Source organism: Podarcis pityusensis (genome assembly GCF_964106645.2).
Source record: "Podarcis pityusensis genome assembly, chromosome: 10".
Classification (NCBI taxonomy): Eukaryota; Metazoa; Chordata; class Lepidosauria; order Squamata; family Lacertidae; genus Podarcis; species Podarcis pityusensis.
In genome coordinates, this window is record NC_138035.1 from 24,287,979 (window position 1) to 24,315,113 (window position 27,135).

Sequence of the window (27,135 nt, forward strand, 5' to 3'; positions counted from 1 at the left end):
GCTATCGCCAAAGCAGAGTATTGCAAAGATAAGCCAGTCTTTATAAAACGCCAAAACAATGGAGATATCTTTTCTTACTGTAAAAGAACACGTGAAACAGACCGACAATCTCCCTTATTCATGCAAGGATTGATTGTTGCATTTACATTTCTCCGCACCCACCCGCCTAGCAAAAGTCCTCCAGGCACAGCGTAGAAAATAGAACTACAGCTCCCACAATCCATTGTGCCCTGTGGTGGCGGAAGAACAGAATGCTGGGAATAGTAGTTCTAGCGTTTCCTTGCTCCTGGCTTCTTCAAGTTAGGATTTCGAAACACCTGTACCTCATCTGAGGAAGTCCACCCCCCAAAAATAAATACCAGCCCATAGCCTTCGCCCCGCCTTCAAAGCATGCAACTAATGCATTTCCTACTTGAGAGTCAGCCAGCCAGAAGAAACTTGTGGGCAAAGCATGTTCCAACTGTAAAGGTAAGGAGCTTTTAGTGTTTCTGTTGAATGAATCAAGCATTGGAGAGAGAGGCTGTTGCCTTAGAACCTGAGCTCATTCAATTGGTAATAAAGTTAATGATATTTTAAGGGAGCGGGGTGGTTGAATGCCTGTTTTCTTATATAAACACGTGGAAGAGGTTCTCTAGAGATTCAGCATTCCTAGGAACTGGGGGAGTATCTCTGTTCTCCCCGCAATTTCTAAATGAATCAAGAAACCTCATTTGCGATTGCAGCCTTTTGACCCCGAGAATGAATGAAGCTGACTTCTGGCTGCAGCTGCACGGTATAGTTTTTGTTATGCCTCTAAAATAGCTTTTGCTCCCCTTGCGGTTCATTTGCTGGGCTTCCAAATGAGAAAACTGACGACACGTGTGTGGTACCTGTGTTCCTTCCTAGCTGGCTGTTGTATTAGTGTCGTTTTAAGAGCAGCATAATGGAAGGTATTTGGAAAAGGGGCTGAAAAAGGTGCTGTTCTGATCCACGGGGTTTAATGTGACCTTGTGCACACACACCCTGTGTTATGTACAGAGTTGAATATATTTCACCCTGGTTGTGGGGGGGCTTCTCAAGTTAATTATGGGGGCAGTGAGGAGCAGTGAGAAATCTTTTGCAGTCCACCTTCTGAGGGTGGGGTGGGGGCAAATGCCAGTGGTGAGCAGGGTTAAAGGCAAAAGTAGCTAGGGTAATAAATTTTAATTTTTGTCTTTGTACTGTAGGCTAGTTTCTACATGTTTGCACATATCTCTCTGTCCTGCATCCAGGTAAGCAAAAAGTGCTATTAGTTTGTGGCAACATTCCAACCAGCCAAAAAAACTTGAGCTGAGCTTGTGAGGGGTGTGGTCTGGGGGGAGGCTGTGGGCCTGAAAGAGCAGCTTGAGGGGCAGCCTTTGAGGGTTGAACTAGGACCTAAATACCTGGGTCCAAGTCTTCACTCATCCATGCATCTTAGGAAGGGCAACCTTGGGAGAAGGGCATTTGCTGTCTCTCAGACAAGATGACAGCACAATTTTTATGGAATTGCGTCAGGCAAAAATACCTATTTTTTAATTAATACTATTGTTTTGTGGAGGAGTGGTGTTGGCACAAGGATGGGCTCCTGCCAAGCAGCACTCAAGTTTTCTCAGGCCATCTTTGGCGCTGCGGTGGCTTTCATGCCGGGGTGATAACAAGAGAAGAGCAGCTCACAGGGGTGAGCTGGTGGTCATGAGGTTAAAGGTCTGCTTGCCGGGAAGCTGAAACCGGAAGTCCAGAAGTTCTGCTTCTGGCCTTCAGTTCCTCCTCTGCTTGCATCTCAAGTTGCCTTTCAGCAGAAAGCGGTCCCCCGCCCCCGGAAGACTGTAAATGTGGCCAGGCGAGCCTCCGCTTGCCGGATTGGAAGAGTCTTTGCTCACTTGTAGAGGTTGTGCTTTTCATCTCCAGGCAGAACTAGGAAATATCCCTATCTGAAACCTTGGCGACCCATGGCCAATCAGTGTAAACAATACTGAGCTTAGATGAACCACCAAGGCAGCTCTCCGTTACCTGCATGGGCTGATGGAGGATCAGGTAGGCTATGATGTGTCAGGGATTTCAGCTCTTAAGCACTTCCTCCAAGATCAAAAAAATTAGCTGTCTGTACAGGCCTGTCTGAGACTAGTTGATCATTCGGGTTTGTGACACAGGTATGTTTCCAAACCAAACACACAAATGAAAGGAAGCCAAGAAGCTGTCTTAGTCCAAACGGAGCCATTTGTCAGTTCAGTATTGCCTCGGTTTGACTGGCAGCCTCTTTTCAGGATTTTTGGCAGGAGCATTTGTTAGCAAATTCACTTCAATGGTGCACTGAATTCACATTGCTTTAGAGCAGGGTTCCTCAAGCTTAGAGGGTCTGCAGCTGGTTTTGGACCACAACTCCCATCCTCATTAGCTAGCATGACCTGTGGTCAGGGATGATAACTGTAGTCCAAAACCATATGGAGATCCAAGTTGGGGAAACTCTGCTTTAGAGCATCTTTCCTAGCAGAGTGCCCTCCACATGTTTTGGACTAGGACTCCCATCAGTCTCAAGCAACATGGCTGTGCTGGCTGGGGCTGATGGGAGTTGAAGTTCTAAACACTAGGTTGGGGAAGGTTGTTTTGCAGTAAGGCTGACTCTGGCCAGTTGACCTACAAGACACAAGTGCTGAGTGAGGAACATACATAAATGAGGAAAAGTACCAGCTGCAGCAACATAGCAAGCATTGTCTTGAGGTCAGAGAGCGAGACACGTTTTTAACCAATGACAGAGAATAATGTGGGATCACTTTTGCTTGTTTGGCGGAAAGCAATCTATGAGATCTGAAACCAAAGCAGCAATGCTTAAAAGAATTGGTGTGGTTCTTATGTTAAAAAATGTGTCTACTAGATTTGACTGCTCTGATAACTTAATTGTTTTTGGTATTAAAATGCCAGAGGGCCATAAAATAATATTTGTGTGAGAAGTTGGCAAAACCGGCCTAAAGTGCCTCAGATACCCTAAAGTATTAGTGCTAAGGTGGCAGCAGGAGTAGCATAATAAAAATAGAAATAGTAGAATCACAGAACTGTAGAGTTGGGAGGGAAAACCAAGGGTCATCTAGTCGAAACCCCCCACAATGCAGGAATTACAGTCATACCTGGGTTACAGCTGCTTCAGGTTGCATTTTTTCAGGTTGCGGACTGCCGAAACCCAGAAGTACCGGAACGGGTTACTTCCGGGTTTCGGCAGTTGCACATATGCAGAAGCACCGCATCTCAGCCCGCGCATGCTCAGACACAGGTTGCGAACATGCATCCCACACAGATCACATTCACAACCCGAGCGTCCACTGTACAGCTAAATAATATGTGAAACATTTGCATTTTCAAACATAAACATATGCTAGTTTGATTCATGTGCAAAAGAAAGAACAGAAAAGAAAAAGGCAAACATTGGATGCTAGGCCATTTCTTTGCTGAAAGGAGTCCTGTTAAATACCCTCCATTTATACACACAACCTACCTGTGTACCCAGCGTGTTTTCCTTGCTTAGCAGGATCTGACAAGGAAGCATGAGGGCTCTGGCATGCTCAGGGGGTTCCTGACTTTGCATGATTTTGCCTTTGCTTTCAGACCCCCGGAACTGAACTTTCACGTAATGGCAAAAAGAGGACCAACTGCAGTGAAGTCCAAGTGCACTTTGGTGCTTGAAGAGAACTCTGGCATGCTGCATAATGATTAAGGTGCCATGCCATAGTGCTCCCCTGCAGTGTGGTTTCATGTGGAAATCTGCTTGTTAAAAGATATTCTACATATACCAGAACAGGGTTTCACCAGGCCTTTTGGAGTGGTGTGCACATTTGCGTCATAACTCTCTTTCTAGGAGGGCTAGAGACTGACTGCTTTTGTTACGAAAGCTTAGAGGTTGGTACACCAATGAAGGCCTTCATGGGTCACCGGTACCAGCAGTTAGAATTCTGGACACTCTTATATCAGTTCAGGTGCAGGCGAAGAAGGTGTGATATTTTCTGAATGCATTTCCTGCATGTGACAAAACTAGCACTTCAGGGAGACTGGCATGATAGACTTCTCTTCTAGAGTACCAAGACAGAAATATATATGAGAAAATTAAAGAATAGGACCCAAACTATGGTGGTTAGAATTGGAGGGGAGGAAAGCCCAAATTCAGATCCCCACATGGCCGTGATGATTTCTGGGTGCCCTTGGGCTGATCACTTGCTCTTAGCCTAAACTACCTCAAAGGGCTGTTGTAAGGATAAAATGGGATGGGATGAATCCTGCATGATGCCTCGAGAAAGAGGGGATATAAATGCAATAATTACATTCTAGACACCGTGTGTCAAGTGTAGCTTTCTGAGTCTACAGAGGTCACCATTTCCATGATACCTCGATGTGTTCAGACTTGGTGCTCCGAGTTTTATGGAGGCAGTAAACCTGCTGATTCACTTTGTCCTCGCTGCCACACCTTTAAATGGACAAAGGCGAACCTACCCTAAATTCTGTGCGTCAGATGCTCAACCCAGTGGCATTTTTTTCCAAGTGGAGTTTGCAGGGTTTTTGGACGCAACTGGGGACAGTGACATTTACCGTATACCTGTGAAATAAATGCAGGGTTTCTTCTTTTAAGTCAGTACCCTGGATAATATCTCCTGCACCTGGTGACCGGGTAATGTATTTGTCATTTCTCCCTGCAGCTTCATACATGTATGGAACACCCTCCCTGCACCTTGAAAGGGAATAAAACCATATTACCAGCCAGAGTTTCTCCACACTTGCTCTTTTGTTGACTGCAGGGGATTCTCATTGTATACACTTGCGGCAGCTCCGTGGCCCTGATCATACCCCTCGAGGTGTGATGGAAACAGTAAATGTTTTACTAGCGAAGAACTCCATTGCAATTTAATATTTGAAACATAAAGAGTGCAGCAGCTAGAGTGATGGGGCCTAACTACTTGTTACATTAATTGTGTGGCCTGCGGGAGTTAAATGTTTTAATCTGAGGCATATAGGGGTGGATTTTCGCCGTGAAGCGAGGTTTAACTCCTCCTTTTCTAGGGAGGGAACGTTGAGAGGGGAAGGTCTGGGTACCCTCTCTTTTGTCTTTCTCCTGCCCGTTCCCCAAATTGTGCCTGGAGCCAGGGGGCTGAAACCTCTTCTCCCCCACAACCCTCACACAGAACTCAAACAACCCAGCTTCAGTCTGATTTATTTATTCGAGGCACCCGCAAAATGGCATCTTGAATTCCTCCCCGCCAATTACAGTAGCTGATGCTGGGAGGGGAGCCCCCGGCTTGTCTCCATGTCACAGGTATGATGTCATGTGTGTAACACTCCCCCCCACCCCCGTGGAACAAGCTGGTGCCTCAGCTCCCTGCTCAGTTAATGTCCTGTATTGGAGCCTGGCTGAAGAGAAACTTCTTCCTATTTTATGTCATTCATTGCTGGTGTACAATTAACTGGGGCGGTCTATATTTTGTTGAATGAAAAAAAACAAAAATGTTTTCAAGCAGCAATTTTGAATAACAAAAAGTTGGTGGGCGCTCTCTCTGCAAACATGTTTTTTAATTTTGTCTTGTTGAAGCCTTTGTTGTCAAGATCCGCTTTGACTGACAGTTTGGGGTGTATACCGGAGAGTTGGCTTTTGCAACCCTGCCTTGAACTTTAGGGCATTTTACTGTAAAATGAATAGTTTAAAGTAAACATTTGTCCATGGATCCATGCTGGTAGCATGGGAAGAAGACTAACACAGAACTTCTGGCTTTCGGTTGATTGTATAGAAATAGATCATTATAATGCAAACTGTTTTGACATTTACTAGCACACTGCTGTCTATTTGCCAAGATTGTTATTTCCAGCAACACAAAAACAAGATCTATCTTCTCCCTCTGCCCCCTCTTTCTCTTTTGAGCCCTTTCCTTCCGCCTTTGAAACAGGCTGATAAGACTACATTCCTCTGGTGGAAAGGAAAATGTAAGACCTCTGTATGTTGGAAGTGTAGAGGCTGATATATGTCGTTCATGTATTGTAAATGCATATGCTGGGAAAGTGAAGCGGAGTTTATGGCAACATCTTTTCTCCCAGGGCTGCTATAGTTAAAGGTGCGTTGGTGTTTTAGCTCCATTATAAACCTGTGTTCTCCAAGGTTTACAATCCTCTTTAAGCGTCGGCATGCTAGTCTTGATGTGTAATATGTTACGGGGGTTGGGTGGGCAATTCACATGCAGGCTTATTCCAATTGATGTTGAGGCAAAGGAGGCGAGTTGGTGCCAGTGTTGCTTTAACAGCGCGGCAGCCAGCGCTGTAATCTCAGCGCACACCTATTTTTCCAACAGATTTAATTGGAGTTATGGAGCTTATCTAGGGGAGCACATTGATGCAGCCATTCCTTTTTACCTTCAGTCCCCTTGTTCAAACTCTTTTGAGCCCAGCACATGAAGGTGGGTGCTGAATGGCTGTGTTCAGTGGGAAGCTTGTTTGCTTGAAATAAGTAAACAACTTTATTATTTTCTTGCATGCAAACAGATCCCCTTGTGGATATGGGGGGTACAGTCTCAATATGAGAATTTTGCATCCTCAGAAATATGTCGACCAACAATGGCGTACGGTGACATTTTTCATAGGGGAACAGTTAAGGCCAGAGGTGCCAGCTTGTGAAGCTGATTAGGGAGGGAGGCATGATGCTCATGCGCGGGACATCGTGCGCATGAGCATCATTTCACCCTCCCTAAGCTGGGCAGAAGCTTCGCAAGCTTTGGGAAGGAGGTGCCAGGGGAACATTTAAGGTATACTAGTCTAGTCCCCCTAGTCCACTGACTGCTTACTACTGTCTGCCAACCAGGCTTTAGTCATGGCTACCCATGAATGAAGGATTATTTCTTAATAATAATTTTATTATTGATACCTCTCCCATCCGGCTGGGTTTCCCCAGCCACACATCCATATCTTACTGCCTTTCCTCCAAGGCATGCATTGAGCTGCCTTAGGGCCAAACTAGAAAACCCCTGGCTCTTTTGGCACTGGAAGAAAATCCTACATTGGCTCCACTGAGCTCACCTCCAAACCATACATTTAAAGCACTATTATACCACTTTTAACAGTCATGGCTTCCCCCAAAGAATCCTGGGATCTGTAGTTTCCCCATCACAAAGCTACAGTTCCCAGGATTCTTTGCAAGAATCCATGCACTTTAAAGGCGCTTTAACAGTGACCTAAGTGATTCCCCACACCCCACATCCCAACAAGTACTGGTTTGAGAACTCACATTCATATGTCTGTTCTGTCCTGCTTATGCATTAATCTGTTTATCCACAAGGTTAAAAGCATGGTTTTTGAAGGCCACCCCCCACAAAATACACATTGTACCCTGAGCTATTTGAATGCCTTCTGTTATTTGAATGCCTTCTGTCATTTTTTTAATGAAGATTTGTATTATTATTACTACTACTATTATTATTATTATTTTATTTTATATACAGCTTAATGCTGAAATAAGTTTCTAAGTGGCTTACAAAATATAAAAACCTCTTACGCAAAATAAAATGATCCTGTGAACACATAAAAATATAAGCATTTATAATTTTAAACAACCAAAGGTAGTGTTAACATGAATGGCTCTGGATCATAAAATAACTACTTCTACATACTAAAAAAAACAGAGGGTTTACAAATTTGCATACACTTTTCACATGCTAATTTATATGTATAGAATATGTATATGTAATTTATATGTATATGTATAGAAGCAAATTTAGAAATACTTCATAGAATCATAGAGTTGGAAGGGACCATGAGGATCATCTAGTCCAAACCCTGCAGTGCAGGAATATGAGGCTGCTCCATACAGGGATCAAACCCTCAACCTTGGCATTATCAGCACCACACTCTAACTAACTGAGCTATCCATCTTATTCTTACTAAAACACTCCATCTCACCATAGTGAAGAAGACTGTGACCTGGTGGCCTATGTGCTTGCTCAGTCTGGGACCCAGATGTTGACTCTTGAGGGCTGAAGGCTCCTGCTCACCTTTCTTAGCAACCGTACATTGCTATGCAAGATCATAGGATGCTGCCATTGGTCCATCTGGCTCAGTGAATGTAAAGACTGAAGGAAAACTCCCTCCTTGCTGAGAGGGATAGTCTGCTGTAATTTCCCTGTCTACAAGTTTAATGCAGTTGCTTTCTGGACAGCAGTAAAGTGGCAGAGCATGTATTGATCCAGAGTGACCAGCATCTGGAAGCCGGTGCCATTATTAATACAATAAAGTAAGGGTGTCTCTGTGAAGTACTATGCAGAGCTGGGGAACTGGATAACCCTTTTAGTAGTCTCTAGAGAATGCTGGGGTGGCATTCATTTTGTTACACAGCTCAGGGAGCATAACATGATTTGGTAATAGCAGGGCCAAGTCACCTTAGAATTAAACTTTGTTAGCAATTTTATTTTTACAATAAGAGTAGAAAATGCCAGATATTAGAGAAGCCACAAATGTTAAATCAAAGCTGTTCCCTTGGGAGAAACTATATATTCTGTTCTTTTATAGTTCTGGGAATTTAGGCTGTTGAGTGCCCATTTCTCAGAGCTGCTTGAGGAAAACACACACATCTAATTCTCAAGAAATATGGCCAAACTGCAAAAAAACTTGGTGTTTGTGTGTTTAATTGTTTTTAAAAAGCCATCATCACTAGACTTGGGCTTGTTCCAGAAGCTGGATACCTAGTTTTACGTTCTAGCTTTCAAGCAACCAGTGACAACTAGTAGGATTTTGTTGAAACAATGTGCTATGTTAGAAGAAGGTTATTGGTGAATTGGTACGGTGACTCTCCTCAAATCTGGGTTGCAGGTATTACTGCAACTAGTTTGTCTTGGTGCATGGCTGCTGAAGTCTACATGCATGAGCAGTGGCCTATCAGAGGAGGGAGAAACTGGAAAAGTCATCTGCTATAGGCTCCCTCTATGGATAAAATGCCTTAGGGTGCTTCTAGAGACTGTCTGTTTTTTTGGGTGCGATTTAGTCACAAGCAGGCAAATAGAAGTGGCACACGGAAATCTGATTTGGTGCTGTTGCACAACAAACCCACTTCTCCCCTTGTCTCATCAGATTTCTTGCCAGAAGCAAAGTGACGGGGAAATTCAGTGGAAAGTGGGATAATATATACTTGAATGCCACTGTGGATGTGGGGTAAGCAGAACGGAGGCTGTAGAATGTGGTGGTGGTGGTGGGGTTGCTCAGCCCTGGGGAAAAATCATATTCCCACTCCCCATAGGTGCTGCTTTTCCCTGAGAGAGAATCTTCTGTTGGCACTTCGGGAAGCTTTCCTGTCAAGACAGGTAGCAGTTTGGAGAAGGTGGGAGTGAATTTTATCATGACTGTAGCAGTGGAGGGGAAAGGGTTAAGCCTCTTTCCCATGTGCCACAGTCCTGATTCTGCTCACCTATGCAGCTGCTATTTACATTTCAAAATGGAAATTAAGTTGCTTTCCGACAACGAACAACACTTATAGATTGCCCCTTGTATTGATTTTAAACAGTGTTTAAATAATGTTTATCTGCATCCCTTCATTTTTAAGATAGATAGATAGATACTCTATCTATCTGTCTTAGGGTGAAGTGCTGGAAAACATCAGAACAAAAATCCATCAAACCCCCAAATTTACAGTGCATTACAAAAATAAGGACGCCTCAAACAACCGTCCACAATACAGCACCATAAACAAGTCAGTAAAAACCATCACTCAGAATAGCTGAGTAATAAAAGATAAGCAAATGGTTTTGGTGAACAGGTAGGTCTTTCAAAGGAATCGGGAAGGTGTTGCAATGAAGAGGGAATTTCAGCTGGATGTTACTTTCATTCACCCTGGTTGTAAGATAACTTGGTTCCCCTCCTGCCTGAGGGGGGATAGAGATCAAAGGTGGCCACAGTTGCAGACCTAACTAGAACATTTGGGAAAGTTTTATGGAGCTGGGAGTCAGGTGTGGCTCACTACCAGTCCTGATCTGTCTCTCTCACACTCACACATTCCTTCATACATTCAGGCTGGGTTTGATGGGAGCTATAGTCCAAAACATCCCAAGGGTTGGGGAAAGTCTGGTCTTCACCATCTGTGATTGAAAACTCAATGATTGGAGGGAGTGTCGCTTGGTGATAGAGCACAAACTTTGCAGGCCAAAAGTCCTAGGTCTAGTCTCCAGTGAAGAAAGTATTGGGGAGGGCATTGGGGGGCAGGACTTGGTTAGGGGGCAGGACTTTTGTTGGGGGGGCAGAACTGATGTGATTGGTCAGTTAATTAAGTATTTATATTGTTTTACTTGATCTGTGGGGGGCAGCTGCCCCCCTGTCCCCCCTTGACTACACCCATGGGGGAGGGCCTTGCTGGCAGAGACCTTCTGCCAGTCAAAGTTGGCAGCACTGACTTTGATGGATCAAGTCTTATATTTATAAGAAGAACCTGCTGGATGAGGCCTAGTCTAGTCCAGCATCCTGTTCTCACAGTGGCCAACCAAATGCCTATAGGACTTAATGTCAGGCCCCCTCATATCTTCACTGGGCTCCCGATCGAATGCTAAGGATTGCATTGCCATGGAGACTGATTCTTCCTTTCCTTCCAGAGATGAACCTTGCTAACACATATTAGCAGTTCTGCGAAGAAGGAAACTTGCCCTCCCACCGCCTGATGGAGTCTTAATCTTTGAGTAGCGCATTTCTAGAGCTGTCTGTCGAACATCGTTCCTATTAATCAGCAGAGCCATCCCCAAATCTTCGTATTGTCTAGGATATTTTCTATTAAAAAGTGATAAAGAAGTTCCTTCGATTTCTCACCTACTGCCCTCCAGGCTTTTAAATCTATAGGTCACGAGTGGCGAGCTGGTTCTTATCTTTTATTCATCCCTTGCTGCAAAACCTGTGGGCCAGCTCTGATATCTCAGGCAGCAACTATGTAAATATTTATTGATGCTGCAGTCATTAAAGGGGGTGAGGGAGAAGGAGTTGCTTGGGCCTATTGATGCCGGAAACTCTCAATTCTGCATCTGTTAGGCAGCAAGAACAGGAAAAGTTGGCGTTTTTGGTTTGGAGTTAGACTGCGTCAAACTGACGTTCTTGGTTCCTCTTTCGTTGCAGATTACCATCTGTATAAGAGTTGGACGGCTCTTACCACCTAAACTGAGACTTCCCTTCTTTTTCCTGCTCTACCGGTCTACAGCTGCTGTCGATGAAAATGGGACTAATGTCTGTCTCTGGTCTCGGCTTTGTGGAAATGAATGGTACAGCACTGTCGGTGACCTTACTGGCAATTCTCTTGATCCTCTTGGGCTGGTAAGTGGTTACGTTAAATGTTCAGTGGAAGTTTGGTATGAATACATTGTTAGGCAGCGCGAGTTCAGTATTCAATGGGTTCTGGGTTAAAGTTGCAGCCCTGAAGACCAGTTTGAACAGTCTTCAGTGGGACTTAGCACATGCATAAGTGAGCCAGACCTCAGCCAGAATTTTCCTTTCTTTGAAGATAGCAATTCCTGCAGTAACTGTATGGTTGCAAGAATTAATTGACAAAATTGATTGATTCATTGTTTTAAAAATTTACTCTTGCATTTTAACTGGGCTCCCCTTCTGTAATCCCCTGGTGTTGTACACCATCTGTATATCTGTTGAGTAAAGTTTCACTAAGAGCATTTCCATAAGGTGTTATGTGTTACTCACTGAGAGAAACTGGTAGTGTAATTAAATACCTTGATGTGCTGTAATATTGACATCAATTAATAGATGGATAACAAGAAGGCTGATCGATTTAAATGTTCAACTGGCTGACAACTCTAAAAAATGTATTGGAAACACACACTGTAGCTAACAGAGAACAAAGCTCCAAGTATTTGTTTAAATTGGGTAATTAAAACACATTTTAATTAAAGGCTATAGATCGGTTCTTCTTCCCCTAAAGAATTTCCATAGAAGTTTATTATATTTTGTTTTGTTCCTGGATAACATTGTAATGAGGCTCTTATAGGTAATCAGCTCTTTAGTATGGATGTGTTTCAGGACTAGAATCCCCTTGGCAGTAAAAAGTTACCCAGGACAAACTTCCATAAGGTTGTATGGAAATAATATGCTGAAACAAAGGCAGACTCTTTGTAGATATAGCCATGGGGGAGAAATTTGATTTGAGTTTGCATTTAAAGGTGAAATTGCCTAATTCATACTTTCTGAAATAATACCAGAACTGAAACACAGCAGTCCTTTGAAATTTGCCCTTCTCCAAATATAGCAATGCCGTTTTCCGGCCAAGTAACACGTATAAAAACACATATGCTGGAGTAAAGTGTTCATAAAAATGCACGCATTGGTGAATATAGCTTACAGAAATGCTTTACTTTAGGGGAAATTGCTTTGCAAAAATGTGTGTGTGTGTGTGTGTGTAGTCAAAATTGTATACATTTGGAGAAACACACCTTAAAATGCTGGTGAATTTTCTGAAGGGCTTTAAAATAAAATAAAATCTCAAACTGATGTGGAAATGTGCAGAACTGAATTTAAGATTAAGAAAAACAAGAAACTGAAATTGACCGTTTTGCCCATTCCTATATATGGGTGTGATCATGGTGCTGCTATGTGCACTGTGTCAGGCGCAGTAATCCTTGGTTTATCCTACACAATGTAGTTTCCTTTAATGAGTATATTCTAGTATGAGATGGTTCACCCTGTGGAAGTGTTTATCCAAGGCCTGGTTGCAAATTCAGGATCTGTGATCTGAATCGTCCCATGGACGAAATTGGATTGCGCCCACAGTAGTAAATTAAAAAATCACACACACCCCAGCTATTATTTATCCTGTGGGCGAAAACATGCAGGTACCGTAAGGACATAAGGAGGAGAACCCTGCTTGGTCAGAGCAGCAGGCCTATCTTTTCCACCATTTTGTTTTCCACCATGGCCAACCAGAAGACCACAAGCAAGAGATGAACATAGATTCTATACGGCCAGAATTGACTTCATCAGTGGCTGCTATGATTATGTACTACTTCCAGTATCAAAGGAACTATGCTTCTGTATACTGTTTGCTAGGGTTCATGAATGGAAGAGTGCTTTTGCATTCATATCTTGCTTCTGGACATCTGATTGGCCGCTGTGAGAATGGAATGCTGGACTAGATGGGCTTTTGGTCTGATTCATCAGGGCTCTTCTTATGTCTAGTAACCATTGATAGCCTTATTCTCTGTGAATTTCTCCAATCCCTGTCTAGGTTGGTGGCTAACTCAAATCGGTACCTGTGAATAACCACTGTGGAGCAAGTATCTTTGGTGGAGGGTATATGTAGCAAGGTTAATCTGGGCAGGGGAGAAATAGTATGAAAGAAGGGATTAACCATGTTACTCCATCATCATGGCTGTAAACATGGATTTTGAGGACTTCTTACATATTATTTGTGGTTCCAAAATCAAAGCGGAATGCAGGAAGCTCCCTTATACTAAGTCAGATCCCTCTAGTTTTGCATTGTCTACCCTGACTGGCAATGGCTCTCCATGGTTTTCAGGTCTTTTCTTAGCCCTACCTGGAAATGCCAGAAATTGAACCTGAGACATTCTGCATGCAGAAGAGATCTTCTTCCACTGGGCTGCAGCCCTTCACCTATTGCTGTTTTTAGAGTGTTGCAAAGAAAGAGTTGTATACCCCTGCATAAAGGAAAGATTGAACAAAATAGGTCTGCACATCACTACCATATGTCAAAAAGAAGGAGGGGGAAAATAATCCAATGGAATAAAGGACTATGCTTATTGCTAGTGCACAAAGAAAATGCAAAAGTACTGGAATGGCTGCTTCAGGTGGCTATCAAGAGAAAACCTGAGGCATTCTAAAATTATTATTCCTGCAATTAAACAATGAACATCATCATGTGTGGGTGTTTTGATATCATAATGTTCGTTGGTTACAAACAATAAAAATTTGACTGAGTATCAATATTGCCACATTTAAGCAAATGTTCCTGAGGACATTTGTATGCTGGGTTTTAAGAAAGGGCAATAAAATTAGTCCTTTGCATTCCTGGGTGATCTCCTCACCTTTATTTTGCATTTAGTTTGTTTCGTAACAGATTGGTGTCAGCTGAAGTTACAACCCAGTCATGGCTCTTCTTGGTTTTTAGATATACATCTGCAAAAACTCTGTCCAAGCTCTGGTCATCTCTTGTTTAGACTGCCTCAGTGTTTTCTCAGCTGACTGACTGGTTCAAATTATAGGAAGAAGAGTTTGGATTTTGGAGTTGATATCCCGCTTTATCACTACCCTAAGGAGTCTCAAAGTGGCTAACATTCTCCTTTCCCTTCCTCCCCCACAACAAACACTCTGTGAGGTGAGTGGGGCTGAGAGACTTCAAATAAGTGTGACTAGCCCAAGGTCACCCAGCAGCTGCATGTGGAGGAGCGGGGAAGCGAACCCGGTTCACCAGATTACGAGTCTATCGCTCTTAACCACTACACCACACTGGCCCATCCTTCACGTGTAGACCTAGTAAAATCAAATTAAAACAGCAATAATATAAAAAACTCTAAATAACCCATCATTTAAACAAGAGTTCTAGCAATAATATACAAAACAACTCCTCATAAGTTGGACTTCAGTAAGGAGGTTGGACCAGATAACTCTGTGGGTTGCTTCCAACTCTAGAATTCTATGATTCTATAACTAAAACTGAAGCAGGGTAACTAACCTGTTATGTAACTAGCATATCCTTAACAGAGGTCTTCTGGTCTCAGTCTTGGTTCTTTCATGGCTGCCTACCAGTCTGCTGCCAAAGTCATTCACCTCACTACTCCTTAAGTCCCTCTTTCCTGTTCACTCCTGGATCCAGCACAAGCTCCTAGGACTGGAATTCAGGGCAAATCTCTACTTGGCCGTCAAAGTCTGTGGCTGACCTTGGGCCAGTCACCTTGTCTCTCAGCTTGATTTACAGGGTTCTTATGAGGCTAGAACTGGTGCCTGGGTGAGAACAATGTGCGCCACTCTGAGCTCATTGGAGGAAGGGTGAGATAATTAATAAGAATTAATTCAATACATAATTATAGTGCTCCAGAGGTACATTTTTAGAACTTGTCGTAATGTTGCAAAGGGTTCTGGAGCATCTTCTCAGTTAAAGTGCACCTGCCTCCAGCATGGAAGGAAACTGGTCCATCACTCTCTCTGATGTTGCAGAGGATTCTGGGATGCATCTCCAGGCTTGCACTTAATTTTGCCACTAGAGAAATATGATGCCCCGCAGATGGGGGTTCACTTCAGGATTAAGGTCACCCAGATGTTGATGTTGCTCAGCAAGGTTTTAATATCTATTCTTGGATATTATTCAAGGTTAAAACTGCAAAAGAAAACTCCAATGTCTTTAAAAGTGCTTGTTGCTTACTTTTTATTCCTCATAATGATTTATAGTCATGAAATCCCACATGGTTTCAGCTATGGAGTCAGAGGTGGGGGTTCAAGACCCTTCTTAAATGGTACTTTTGCCCACAGAACTGCTTGGGAGGTTTTGACTCTGATCTGGGAGTTGCGTAAGAATTTTATTTTATGAGGTATGAGTAGGGATCCTACAACAGTGTTTGAAGATGCATACCTCGCCTTCTGAACCCAAGCAGTGATTGATCAGACAAGTTAAAGTGATTTTAAAGATTTATTAAGTTATAGCTATAACACGATAGACCAGATCCTTCTTGCTTCTTTCCTGCACTTAGTTAGACCTTGAATGGAGGGACTAACTTACCTGTCTTTCTCTGCTTGTCTGTTTGACCATAGCCTTTAATCCCCTTTCCCCCTCTCCATCCAACTTGGGGTGTCTTTTTCTGATTGGCTCCAAAGATCTTTGTCTGCTCCTCTGCGATAACATCTCGCCCACTTCCTTATCTTGCAGTTCCAGCCGATCAGCAAATTTTGTCTTCTTGCACCATCTCCCGTCCTTCGATTCCTTATTTAGATATTTGTCACTGCCCTTACCAAAAAACCTTGTGTTCATCAACTTTATCTCTTGCTCAAGCATACTTCATGCGCCTTGCTTTGCTTCTAAGTTTTGATCTGCTTTTAGCTATGATAAGCTGCTAGCCTCATAATTCCATGTCCTCACAATGCTGAAGCTTCATACCTGTATGAAATATGTGCATGTTACTTTAGCCCTACTATTATACCCAGCACTAGCACACGTGCCTACTGCAGTGCGCTTGGACATATGTTTTTTGTCGTTGGTCCCTTTTGCTAAATTCAGATCATGTTGAGTCTTTTTCGAGAAACCTGCCTGCTTGGTGAATTATGGAGAGACACAAATTGTCTGACCTTGTTGTGGTTTTAGAGAAATGTGGAGCACCAAGTAATACATCTCTACCCATCAAGGAGCAAATGCTTCCAAGTTTCTCAGATTTAGACCAGAGCTGATTTCACTTTTACCCCCCAAAGGGTAAGCTAATTGGAGGTGGTTTGGTGACCTATCTTCCAACTGGAATACAGGGATAATGGTTGCATCCAGTGAGACGGTTTGCAGCTTTCATGAGGCTTTAAAGAGAGAGTAAGTGTGGGGTTTGCAAAACTTATTATCTTTGGATGGCAGATGCTGTGGTTCATCATGCAAAGTATTATTATAATAATTTTTTTTTTAATCTCTAGTTGCATATTGAGTCGAGTCTTCCATGCCTGGCTATGGATGTGCATATTCCTTTTGTGGCTTTCCTTTTTGCTGTCTGTGAAAGTGTTGATAAAACGAATGTAGGAACTTAACCATCTTTTAGAAGTTTAATGTACCAGAAGCCTGGCATTATGAAGAAGCTGTCAAGCTTTCAGACATCTTTGTTCAAAGTGGATCTTCACTGCCTTGTCTAAACAAACCTGAGTGTTGGAAATGTGGAAATGGAGGGGTAGGTGTCTGTATATAAATGTGGGGGACACACTTCAAACAGTGTCGTTTCAGAATTCTGAAACAGGCACTTAGATGCTTGGCTGGAGTTGTTATCTCACAGTCATCTTCAGGGTATAGCTACCCTCATCATTTTCGACCCTTCTTTTAAATCCACATACTGACTCTGGCCTCATAATTCATGGCAAAGGTAGGATCAGACTCCATTCTCTTATCTGATCCTTTCTCTCCCCCCCCCCCCACCTTTATTTGGAGATAATAAGTCCGGAATGTAGACATCACACAGGGCACTTGACCTAAACTCGCTGCTGCTTCTTCCTAGTTGAAAAATAAACAATGGGCAATGGTGAGATGTCTCTCCAGACTTGTCTTTTTGGGGGGATTAGCACAAATAGAGGGGGGCTTTCAATGGTTCCTTTGTTGGGGAAGGACGCCGCTCCCTTGATGTGCCAAGGACTCGCAAAAACAACAACAAAGTTTACTAGCTTGGCTAATGCAGGTAACAAAACATTTTGCACCACTGCATAGATAACATTCCTCCCTGCACTGTGCTATCATGTCTGAGCTGTTTGCTTACAGAACTGAGGTACCCCTCCTCCCCAACCTCTCCTTTTTATAAAAAGGAAGTTTATAGTCCTCCTCCTGCATAGGAAGATAGAATATGTGCGGTCAATTGCCAGTTTTCATAGGAGCACAGGGCTGGAAGAGAGGGCTGGGGAAAAAACAAAAGGGGCTTTTCTCTGTTTTTGCAAAAAGCAATAAACAACACCCGCCTTATCACCAGGCTTCTCACAACATTGAATGACTGGAGGGAAGGACCATAGATCAGGGGTAGAGCAAATGTTTTGCAAACAGAATGCCCCAGGTGAAGCCCCTGGAGTTAAAAGGATCAAAAATCAGAATGTGGGAAACACCTTTGCCTAAGACTCTGGGTTAGATTAGACAAGGGCTGCCCAACCAGGAGTACATTTATAAATCTGAGATCAGTTGATCACCAGCAGTGGCGGAGTAAGCTGCATGTGCGCCAGGAGCGGCGGCCATGCAGTGCACTGGGGGGGGGGGCGATCTGTTGCGCAGGGACGGGACGATCCTCGACGCACCTGGCATGATCCTCCGCCCATGGCTGCAGTGGCGCGATCCTCTGCATGCAGCGACACAATGGTGGCGGCTTGCGCTGCCGTGCCAGGGGGTGGCGGGCCAGCCCCCCAAGGGGTGCCTTTTTGTCACCCCCCTCAGAGATGGCACCCTGGGCGGCCCCCCACCCCCTTCCTCCTCCAGTGATCACCAGGCCTTTCAAAGCCCCACGCTCAGTGCTTCACAAGACTCAACTACCAGCGGATTTTTGATGCTTTGCAGATTGTGCCTTTCCCCACCCATGGCTTCAAACCATGCCAGCCCCCCCCCCAAAAAAAAGTTGCCTGGAGCCAGTTGACTGACAGGTGGGCAGCTCTGCCCACTTGTCAAACTTGGCCCATGATGGATATGGAAGATAATGATCTTACCTACTGGCCAGATCCACTTCACCACCTCTGGCTCTATTGTATTGTGAGCCCTGGTCAAAACAATGGCTAACCTAGTCCGAGGCTTTACAGATTCTGTGGTTTGGATTCCAATCAACAGTTAGTGCTTGCTATGTAGGGGCAAGCAGCTACTTCAAGCTAGGAATAACCTGTTTCATGTACTCCTCTCTTTTGCTTGCAACAAAGCTGTGGATCGGAAGCTGTTACAGAACTACTGGCACTGAAAGAAACTGGACTCCTCCTTTTCATTGCTTGTTAATAGGTTGCTTTCTTTATAACAGGGGTAGGCAACCTGTTTGCCCTTGACACGGCATTGGGTGGGCATTCAGGGGCTGCCTAGCTGGTGCTGGGCACAGTGAGGAACACACATTCAGTACAAAGATATATTTGTTCAAACAAACACACACACATTTGGGCTGCATCTGGATTGCTCTCTCTCTCTCTCTCTCTCTCTCTCTCTGTGCCTTAGCCTTCCCTCCCAGCAAATCCCAAGCTGCCAAAGATCGCTGCCCCTTTGCTGCTATCAGCGGAGACAGTGATCTGGGATGTATCATTACTGCAGGATGGGGGATGCTTTAATAGCAGTGGCAGGAAGAGTTATCTTCTGCCCGCTGCCCAGCTGGTGACTGAACTGATCAGTTGGGGAAGTGGACAGAGCTCCCCAGGGCATGGTGGGCTCCACAGGGAATGGATGGGGACCACATGCAGCCTAGACCATGCCTTGCCCTCCTGCAATTTATAAAGACCCCTGTTTTCCTAAATCCCACTTGGCCTATCTTTTCACTTTGTGTGTGTCCATGTGCACAAAATAGTCGTCTTCCCTTTCCTTTACGCCTTGCTCCTGTCTACCGACTGCTCCTCAGCCTCAATATCCGTAAGCAGAGAGCCCTGTGCCATGGCAACATTTTAATACTTTGAGTAGAGGTATCTTTTTTGTGATTTTTTTTTTTAAAAATCTTATTCCATCTACAAACCAATCAACAAGCGAGACCCTTGAGAGCTATTTCTCTGTAGCCATATTCTTCCAGCTGCTTTCTCTTCTATGCAGCTTGTACCGCAAGTGTGTTTATATATAAAAAATATAGGCCAGTCTACCTGCTTGGGTGCATGGAGCATTTATTTCCCCGAGACAGCAGCGCTGTCATAAACACTGTGGTTTTTACAATGTGGGTAATAATAAGATTACTAATAGCACTGAGATGTTTGCTTATTTAATAGACTATCATTTAGCCAGCAGAAAACGTCTTGCTGTTGCAGCTGCTGACACTTTACTGGGAATAGTCTCTGTTGTTATATGCTTTGGGGGGGGGGGAGTGGGAGGAACACAGGGGGCATGTATTTTAAGGAATAATTTTCATAATGCAAAGGCTGGGAGGGAAAGTAAAAAGGACCTCTTTGCCCAAAGCCAGGGGTGGGGGTGGGGATGGCTGGAACCAAGCTCAGCCCGGTTAATGGCGCAATGATGTCAGGTGTCTAACCTTGTGGGCCAAAAAGTGTGCCAAGCCCCAACAACCAGCTGTGAATCCTTGCAGGCCAAAGCAAACTAAATTCATTTCTTGCAACTTTCTCTTCACCATGATGCCAGTGGGTGCCAGTAGGGTCTCTGTTTGAGAGAACATTCCATAATTATGGCACCCTAGTTGAGAAAATGCTCTTGTATATTTTGATTTGTAAAAATTTACTTTATATTCCATCTCAGGGTAGTTTACTGATAATCTCAAGTGGGGAAGAGTTGTGCAACCTCAGGATCTGCTTGCTGGCTATTGCGGATGCTGGACCAGATGAGTTTTTGGTCTGACCCGCAAGACTCTTCATATATTTGTAAGCCAGCAAATGTGCAAGTCTTTGTTTCCCTTTGCTGGATCTGGTTGTTTCACTTGGGATGTTGTGGGCGACTAGTGTCTAGAATGACCTCTTCTAACCAGCAGCCTTGGTAATGCAGGGGTTAGTGACCTTGCTTGGCTACCGGCTCTATAATTCTCCAGTTCTCTCCTGGAGGAACATCCTTTCAGGGAAAGCAGCTTGTGTTTCTATTACAAAAAAGTAACCCTGGTAGGATCTGGATTTGGGTTTCTTTTAAATGGCAGCCTAGTGATAGGAAGAATTAGCAAGCCGGAATAAAGCAAAGCAAGATAAAATGTTTCTTATTTATAAAAGGGCTCTGTGTGTATTTTGGGTGTTTGAGGCCTTTCCATATCTGGCCTCAGGCATGCAAAATATTTTAAAACCTGACATTCAGAGAGATTTGTCATTGAGGCTTTGCTGGTGTCGGGTGACATATCCACAGGATGGAATAAAACAAGTCCGGCTCTGGTTTAGCTCTCTAAAGTCATCAGTGGCCAGGTGTTATTTTGGATCAGTGTGTTTAGATGAGAAGTAAGACAAGGGCTGCTTTATGTCTGGGGAGTTTTGAATTTTGTACTGACCCTAATTTTTTTTTTTATGCCAAACAATCCCTCCCCCGCATCCCCCACTTAAAAATGTTGCTAACCATAACGTGTTACTATGATATGAGGCAAATGAACAAGATTTCCTTTTGGGGGGAAAAAAGGAAAGAAAACAGTTCCTTGGAAGCTATTTGCAACAGTTCTATAAAAATCAGGGTCTACTAACATCCTTTAACAGATGTGGATAGTTGCAGAATCAACATTCCCCCACATACAATGGCTGAGATTTGGCTTGTATCCTGCTTTCCAAAGACTGGTTAAAATAAAATAAATAGGATCTAGAACTTACTGATGTAGTTCACCTTTTGATTCTGTATACATGGTATTTTTAAGGTCTTTTTTTTTCCAACAGGGAAGGGAATTTCCGACATGAGTTGATGAAGAAGGGTTCTATATTTTGTTTTTACTGAATTCAGCTGTCCTTGTTTCTTATTCCCACATTTCAAGTCAAATAGTACTGAATGTGAAATAAAGTATGTAGCACAGCAGGGTATATGTAGTGCTTTACAGAGTAACTCAAGGGGAAAATGTGGATCCCTGTCCCAAACAGCTTCCAGTCTAAATGTTTACCGCAAGTTTGGTTGCCAGATCAGAACCATCCCAGGCTCTGAGATTTCAGGGCCCAGACCTGAGACCCACAGGTAGACCCTGGTGAAGTCACAGGGGTGGGGGCCTGGTAAAGTCATTTTGCATTAACCACAGTTGCTGAGAACATGCCATTTTTTAAAAGTATACTAAACGAGCAAATATGTTATTGGTAGGAAATTAAGATAGAAGCTGTCACTAAAGGGGGTGTTCTCAGGTCCAGCAGAGTTGAGGGGATCGTTCCTTTTTCACCTGGATGGAACATTTGGGGAGAAATATTTGGGGACTGTGGAAGATGGCAGGAAGCCATCTCTTGTTGGCTCTCATTGATCCATTTCTTAACCCTCAAGTCTTGAAGCTAAATAATGTCTGGTAGCTTCCAATGGGAGTCACCGAGGGGTTTGGAAACACCTGTAATGTGCCCATTAAAATACAGGTGTTGTGTCCTTCTGTCCATATTATGGGGGAATGGGTGCATTTATGTTGCATAGCTTTCTAAATTATGATGGCATCCATCTGGAGGGAAGGGAACTATCTATAAATGCAATACTGCGCTAAATTAAACACTGGCCGACTTGTGAAGAACAGGCTGAGTTATTGGTGTCATTTCTCTGAGAATGACCAAAAAACGACAAGAACTTCTACTAAAAGGGTAATGGGTTGGAATTTTTTCTTTCTCCCATGTTGTGTGTGTTTAACAGCACACATATTTTTAAAATGCTATTCTTAAGACAATTGCGAGCAAAAAATAAAATTATAAGACTTCCTTCCTTGGCAGCAAAAAGCTGTTTCTTGTGTGAAAAGTATAAACAGTGAAAAAGACTATATCTAGTTGCAGAGACAATCCAAAGGCAACAAAGAACTGAAGGTCAAACAATAATAAAACGAAGGAGGTGAAATTATAGCCTTTCTTCTTTTTTCTGTTTTGTGATGTGCTCCTTGGCAGCTGTGAAGGTTCTGCGCTTAAAAGAATTTGACACATGACTATTTGTGATTTGTACTTTAAGGAAAGCGAGGAAGCACAAAACACATGTATGGTGGTGGCAGCTGACAGAGGCATCTTTGCAGGGGTCTTGGGCTCCTGTGCTTTTAAGACATAGCCAAATATTGATAATAATTTATCAATTATTTTAATAAATTATTACCTTAAGGTATTATTAAGGTATAATACCTGGAGGAGCATCTCAACCCCCATCATTCAGCCTGGACAATGAGGTCCAGCTCTGAGGGCCTTCTGGTAGTGGCACCCTCCCTGTGGAACGCCCTCCCACCCGATGTCAAGGAAATAAGCAACTATCTTCCCTTTAGAAGACATCTGAAGGCAGCCCTGTTCAGGGAAGTTTTTAATGTTTGATCTTTTATTGTGTTTTTAATATTCTGTTGGGAGCTGCCCAGAGTGGCTGGGGAAGCCCAACCAGATGGGCGAGGTATAAATAAATTGTTGTTGTTACTATTACTATTATTATTAAATGTGTGTATGCATGGAGAATACCGGATGTATTTTTATTACTCCTTCTATTGCTGAAGTTCAGGTTGTGCACGCAGCTAAAACAGTACCACCCATGCACAAGAGGGACGTACAGTTTTTGGAGTTGAAGCAGACCCACAACAGCTTAACTAAGCGTGCTAAGGGGCCAGTGAATCCTGCATTGTAGGGGGTTGGACTAGGTGAGACCTAGGCTCCTGACGTCGGTTCCTGTCCCTGCACGCAGTGGGAAAGGGAGGAGGAGGGAGGGGGAAGGATGGAAATGTATGTAGACTTGTTAGACAGTGGCGGGTTCTGCCATTGCTGGGCGGGATCTGGCCCGCGGGCCATAGTTTGAGGACGCCTGTATTGAAACCTTCTCTACACCATACATAATGTTATGCATTTCTATTATGTTCTCACTTGCTCACCTTTTCGCCCAACTAAAAAGCTCCACATTTTGTAACTTTCCTCAAAGTGTAGTTGCTCCATCCCCTGGATTGTTTTGATTGTAGAGCTGGTGGGAGTTTAGAAAAAAAGAGCAAAGAGCAGTCTGTTGCAGGCCCACCTTACTGCTCCAGGGCCTTCTCTGCAGTGGCTCCCCGCCTATGGAACGCTCTCCCCAGGGAAGTTCACCTGGCGCCTTAATTATACACCTTTAGGCACCAGGCAAAAACATTCCTTTTAAACTAGGCCTTTGGTTGATCTTATTGACATTCAACACCCTTTTAGAATGTGGGGGAAGGGGTTTATCGGGTTACTGCTTTTGGTTTGATTTTATATGTTGTATATAACAAGAAGCAAGTTTACATGTCTGGAATGTCAGCTTTCAGCTGGATGATACTGTTGTTGATTGGCAGATGCTGCTAATAACGCCCAGGCTGTCGTTCCAAGCAGAATTTCACCATGTAATAACTGGTAAAAGTAAAAATTAGACAGCATTCTCTTTCTCAGCAAAATAAAAACAGCCTCTCTTCCCCACTACCACCACCCTGCAACAAAACACCATTTCACTTAATGTCCTATTTCTTTCTGCCCAAAATTGCATGTGCACAGTTAAATTACAGACCTGCCTTCAAAGGGTGTTGCCAGTTTATGGCTGTGCAAAATTTAAAAACATGAGCATTGCGATGTTCAGTTCAGGGACAGCCTGTGTCTATCTAGGCACCTTATCTATCATCTATCTATCTGTCTGTCTGTCTATCTATCTACCTCTAACTTAAACCAGCTTGACATTTGTTTTGCAAACAAAGTTGTATTGTTTGAAAATCTGGTTAACCACAGATTACTTCTGCATTGTACTGCAGCTAAAGCCTAGCAGCCTAAGTCACGCAACCGGATGAAATGACAGGGTACATTCCCTCAACTGGGTGGTTGTTGTTTTCTCTCTCTCCCAGCTATCACTGTATTTATTGAAATATTTCTGTCCCAGAAATTTCATAGAAATGTAACAAGGCAGTGTATCACTATAGTATAGTGTATTTTATAGTATAGTATAGTATAGTATAGTATAGTATAGTATAGTATAGTATAGTATAGTGTATTTTAAAATGGGGTTTCAGAGTTTTTAGGGGGTTTTGAATGTTTTATGTAGTTTTTCAATTTCATTGTTCTGTATGGGACAATGACAATAAAGATATCTATCTATCTATCTATCTATCTATGACATAGGGCAGTCCCACACACCAGAACCACCCATCCACAAAATTTCCCTCTTTCCATGGGTCAAGCTCACTTGACAATACCCCCCAAGGAACCATAAGCAAATATACTTTCTGATAATATACTTTCAAACGGAGGACTAATCTGAATGCAAGCCAGTTGCTTTTTAAGGCTTGTTGAAGTTGCTGGTTTCCTTTTAATTTGTTTTTAATGAACTTTTATTATGGAGATTGGGGAGAACTGTTTCAGGATTCTGTAGTGCCTAAGAGAACCCAAAGGGAAATCATACTACTTTTGTACAGTGCAGTGACACTGTCATGAGAAATGACTGGATTCAAAACATCCTGTTTTCTCCCCCTACAAATGTGTTCAATGATAATAAGGGTGGGGGCAGGGGAGTTGGAAGGAACATTCCATACCAATTATGGCACGTCAGTCAAAGTGGCTTATTTTACACAGTCTTCCTGTAAATGCTGATATATGCATGTGTATGCATGTTTACTCGGAAGAAAGCCCCTCTAAATTCAGGGGCACTTATTCTCCAGTAAACATTCATAGCACTGTACCCAGAAGGAAACGGTAGTAGGATGAGAGATTCATCTCCACAATTTCCCCTTGCAATTAATGGGAACATAAAGACTGGAGGCCGTTTTATGGGTTCCCTTTTATTGCAGAAATTTAAAAATGAAGCAAAAAACTACACACAAGTTCCCGCCAATATTGAGATACTGCTGCAGAGGGAAGAGGAGAGTACAAAGGCTTTTAAAGAGTGGCAGCCTCCCCCCTTTTTCTTCTTCTTGTTTTTGTGGTAGTGGTATAAAATTGGTGGGGGTGTGATTTGTTCAAAATTAATAAAGATGTTTTTTTAAAAAAGAAAAAAGAGCAACAGTGAAACCACCAAGCTTGCCCTGGGAATTCTCCACCTGAGATTTTGATCTGAGATGGAGAATAATTTGGAGCCTTACACAGCTCATGTCTTCTTAGTGCTTGGAAACTTTTACCGGCGTGTCTACTTGCAAATGCCAGGTGTGTTGCAGATGTCATGGGCTTCTATTTAGGGTGGCCTAACGGCCTTCTTTACAGAGGACAGTGCTTTATTTGAAGGTGCCCTCTATTTGAATGAAGGGCTGTCTGGTCCAAATTCAGTCTAAAGGGAAAGAAACATCAAGAAAGGCGAGCAGAGGCCTTGAAGTTGCCCCTCAAACCTTTGTACCTGGGCAGCGGACTGAACAGCCCCCTAATAGCAGTCCTCCTCACTGTGGTAAGATAAGAGATGCTCTGAGATGGCACAACTTTTCTGAAGTCGCTGTCCCAAGTAAATTTCAGAGAATGCCTTCCCCCTTCAACAACTGATAGCCGCCTGTGAGCCCCGGCTGAGAATTCCATCTGGAGGTTAGATTAGCTTCCCCAAGAAGCAGGGCCTTTTTGGTTGTAGCCCTAGAACTCAATGATGTTCTGTCCCAGAACACCCATGATGCCTTTTATTTATTAACCTCTTGCTGGCAGGCCAGGACATTCAGTTTTCTGTTGTGCATTCATCATATGATGCTGAGTTGCTTTTTTCATTGTCCTTGCTTAGATTCCATTAATTGTCACTTTTAATATATTGTTATAATTTGTAAATCATTTGAGGATTTACAAAAGGAGGAAAAGAGAGGCTGTATAAAATTATTTTAATTCAATCTTTGGGCTCCAAGATTGGCTTTTTACTGAATTTTTTTTTTAAAGGAGCGAAAAATCTTGTATGTTCACTCACAGGAAATCTGCCCCAAATTTGCCACTCGTTACATCCCGCCCCCCACCCCCCAAGTCTACTATCTGAAATGAGGACTTAATTGTAAGCCCAGCTTGATACTTTTTCCATTTGGTTTCTTTGCTGGCTATAGAATTCCCCACTGTTCTGCTATTCTACTGATGCTCGATCAAGGCTGGCTGGAGATAGATTGTGCTGGGAATGAATTTCATTTGTTCAAATGTAATGTGGAACAGGCCTACACCCTTGACACAAATCAAGGGTGAGCAGAAAGCAGAATGGGATCTATTGGTAGATCTTTAGCTGATTTGCAGTAAGTGGACAAGGGTTTCTGATTTCCATTGGTTTTAGGAATGGCAACAATAAACCCACTTCCCTCAACTAAATTTGATTTCTGTAGTGAAGGAGGAGAAGAAAAAAAGCTAACCAGGGGTGAAATTCTGAGTGCAAACTCAGTTTAGTTTTGGTACTGGAAACAAACTCCCAGGTTCAGAATGTGCTCAGAGGTGCCATGGCCTTTAATTATACTAATTTTATGTACAGTGGTAACTTGGTTGTCAAACATAATCCGTTCCAGGATTCCATTCGACTCCCGGAATGGTTCGAAAACCAAGGCGTGGCTTCCAGTTGGCTGTAGGAGCTTCCTGCACTCAATTGGAAGCCACGTCGGACATTTGGCTTCCAAAAAAGTTCGCAAACTGGAACACTCACTTCCAGGTTTGCGGCGGTCGGGAGCCAAAACATCCGAGTACCAAGGCATTTGACAACCAAGGTACGACTGTGCAATGATCTTGTGAGTTTTAATTAAAAAGAAAAGAAAAGATAAAGCAGAACTGAAGTCTGCCCAC

General features: G+C 43.2%; 1 protein-coding gene across 3 annotated transcripts in view; it reads left to right on the forward strand.

The window, feature by feature from the left end:
• The first annotated feature begins 309 nt into the window (after positions 1-309).
• Positions 310-27,135, forward strand: part of TBXAS1 (thromboxane A synthase 1) — a 210,305-nt gene continuing 183,479 nt past the window's right edge. Inside the window, exons 1-2 of one of the 3 annotated variants that reach the window (XM_081024038.1) lie at positions 310-468; positions 11,101-11,295. In XM_081024038.1, coding sequence (XP_080880164.1) covers positions 11,192-11,295 — 104 coding nt within the window. In that variant the 5' untranslated portion in view covers positions 310-468; positions 11,101-11,191. Of the gene's footprint in view, positions 469-5,995; positions 6,084-10,140; positions 10,160-11,100; positions 11,296-27,135 lie in introns of those variants that run through there. The other 2 variants (XM_081024039.1, XM_081024040.1) reach the window with 2 other exon arrangements.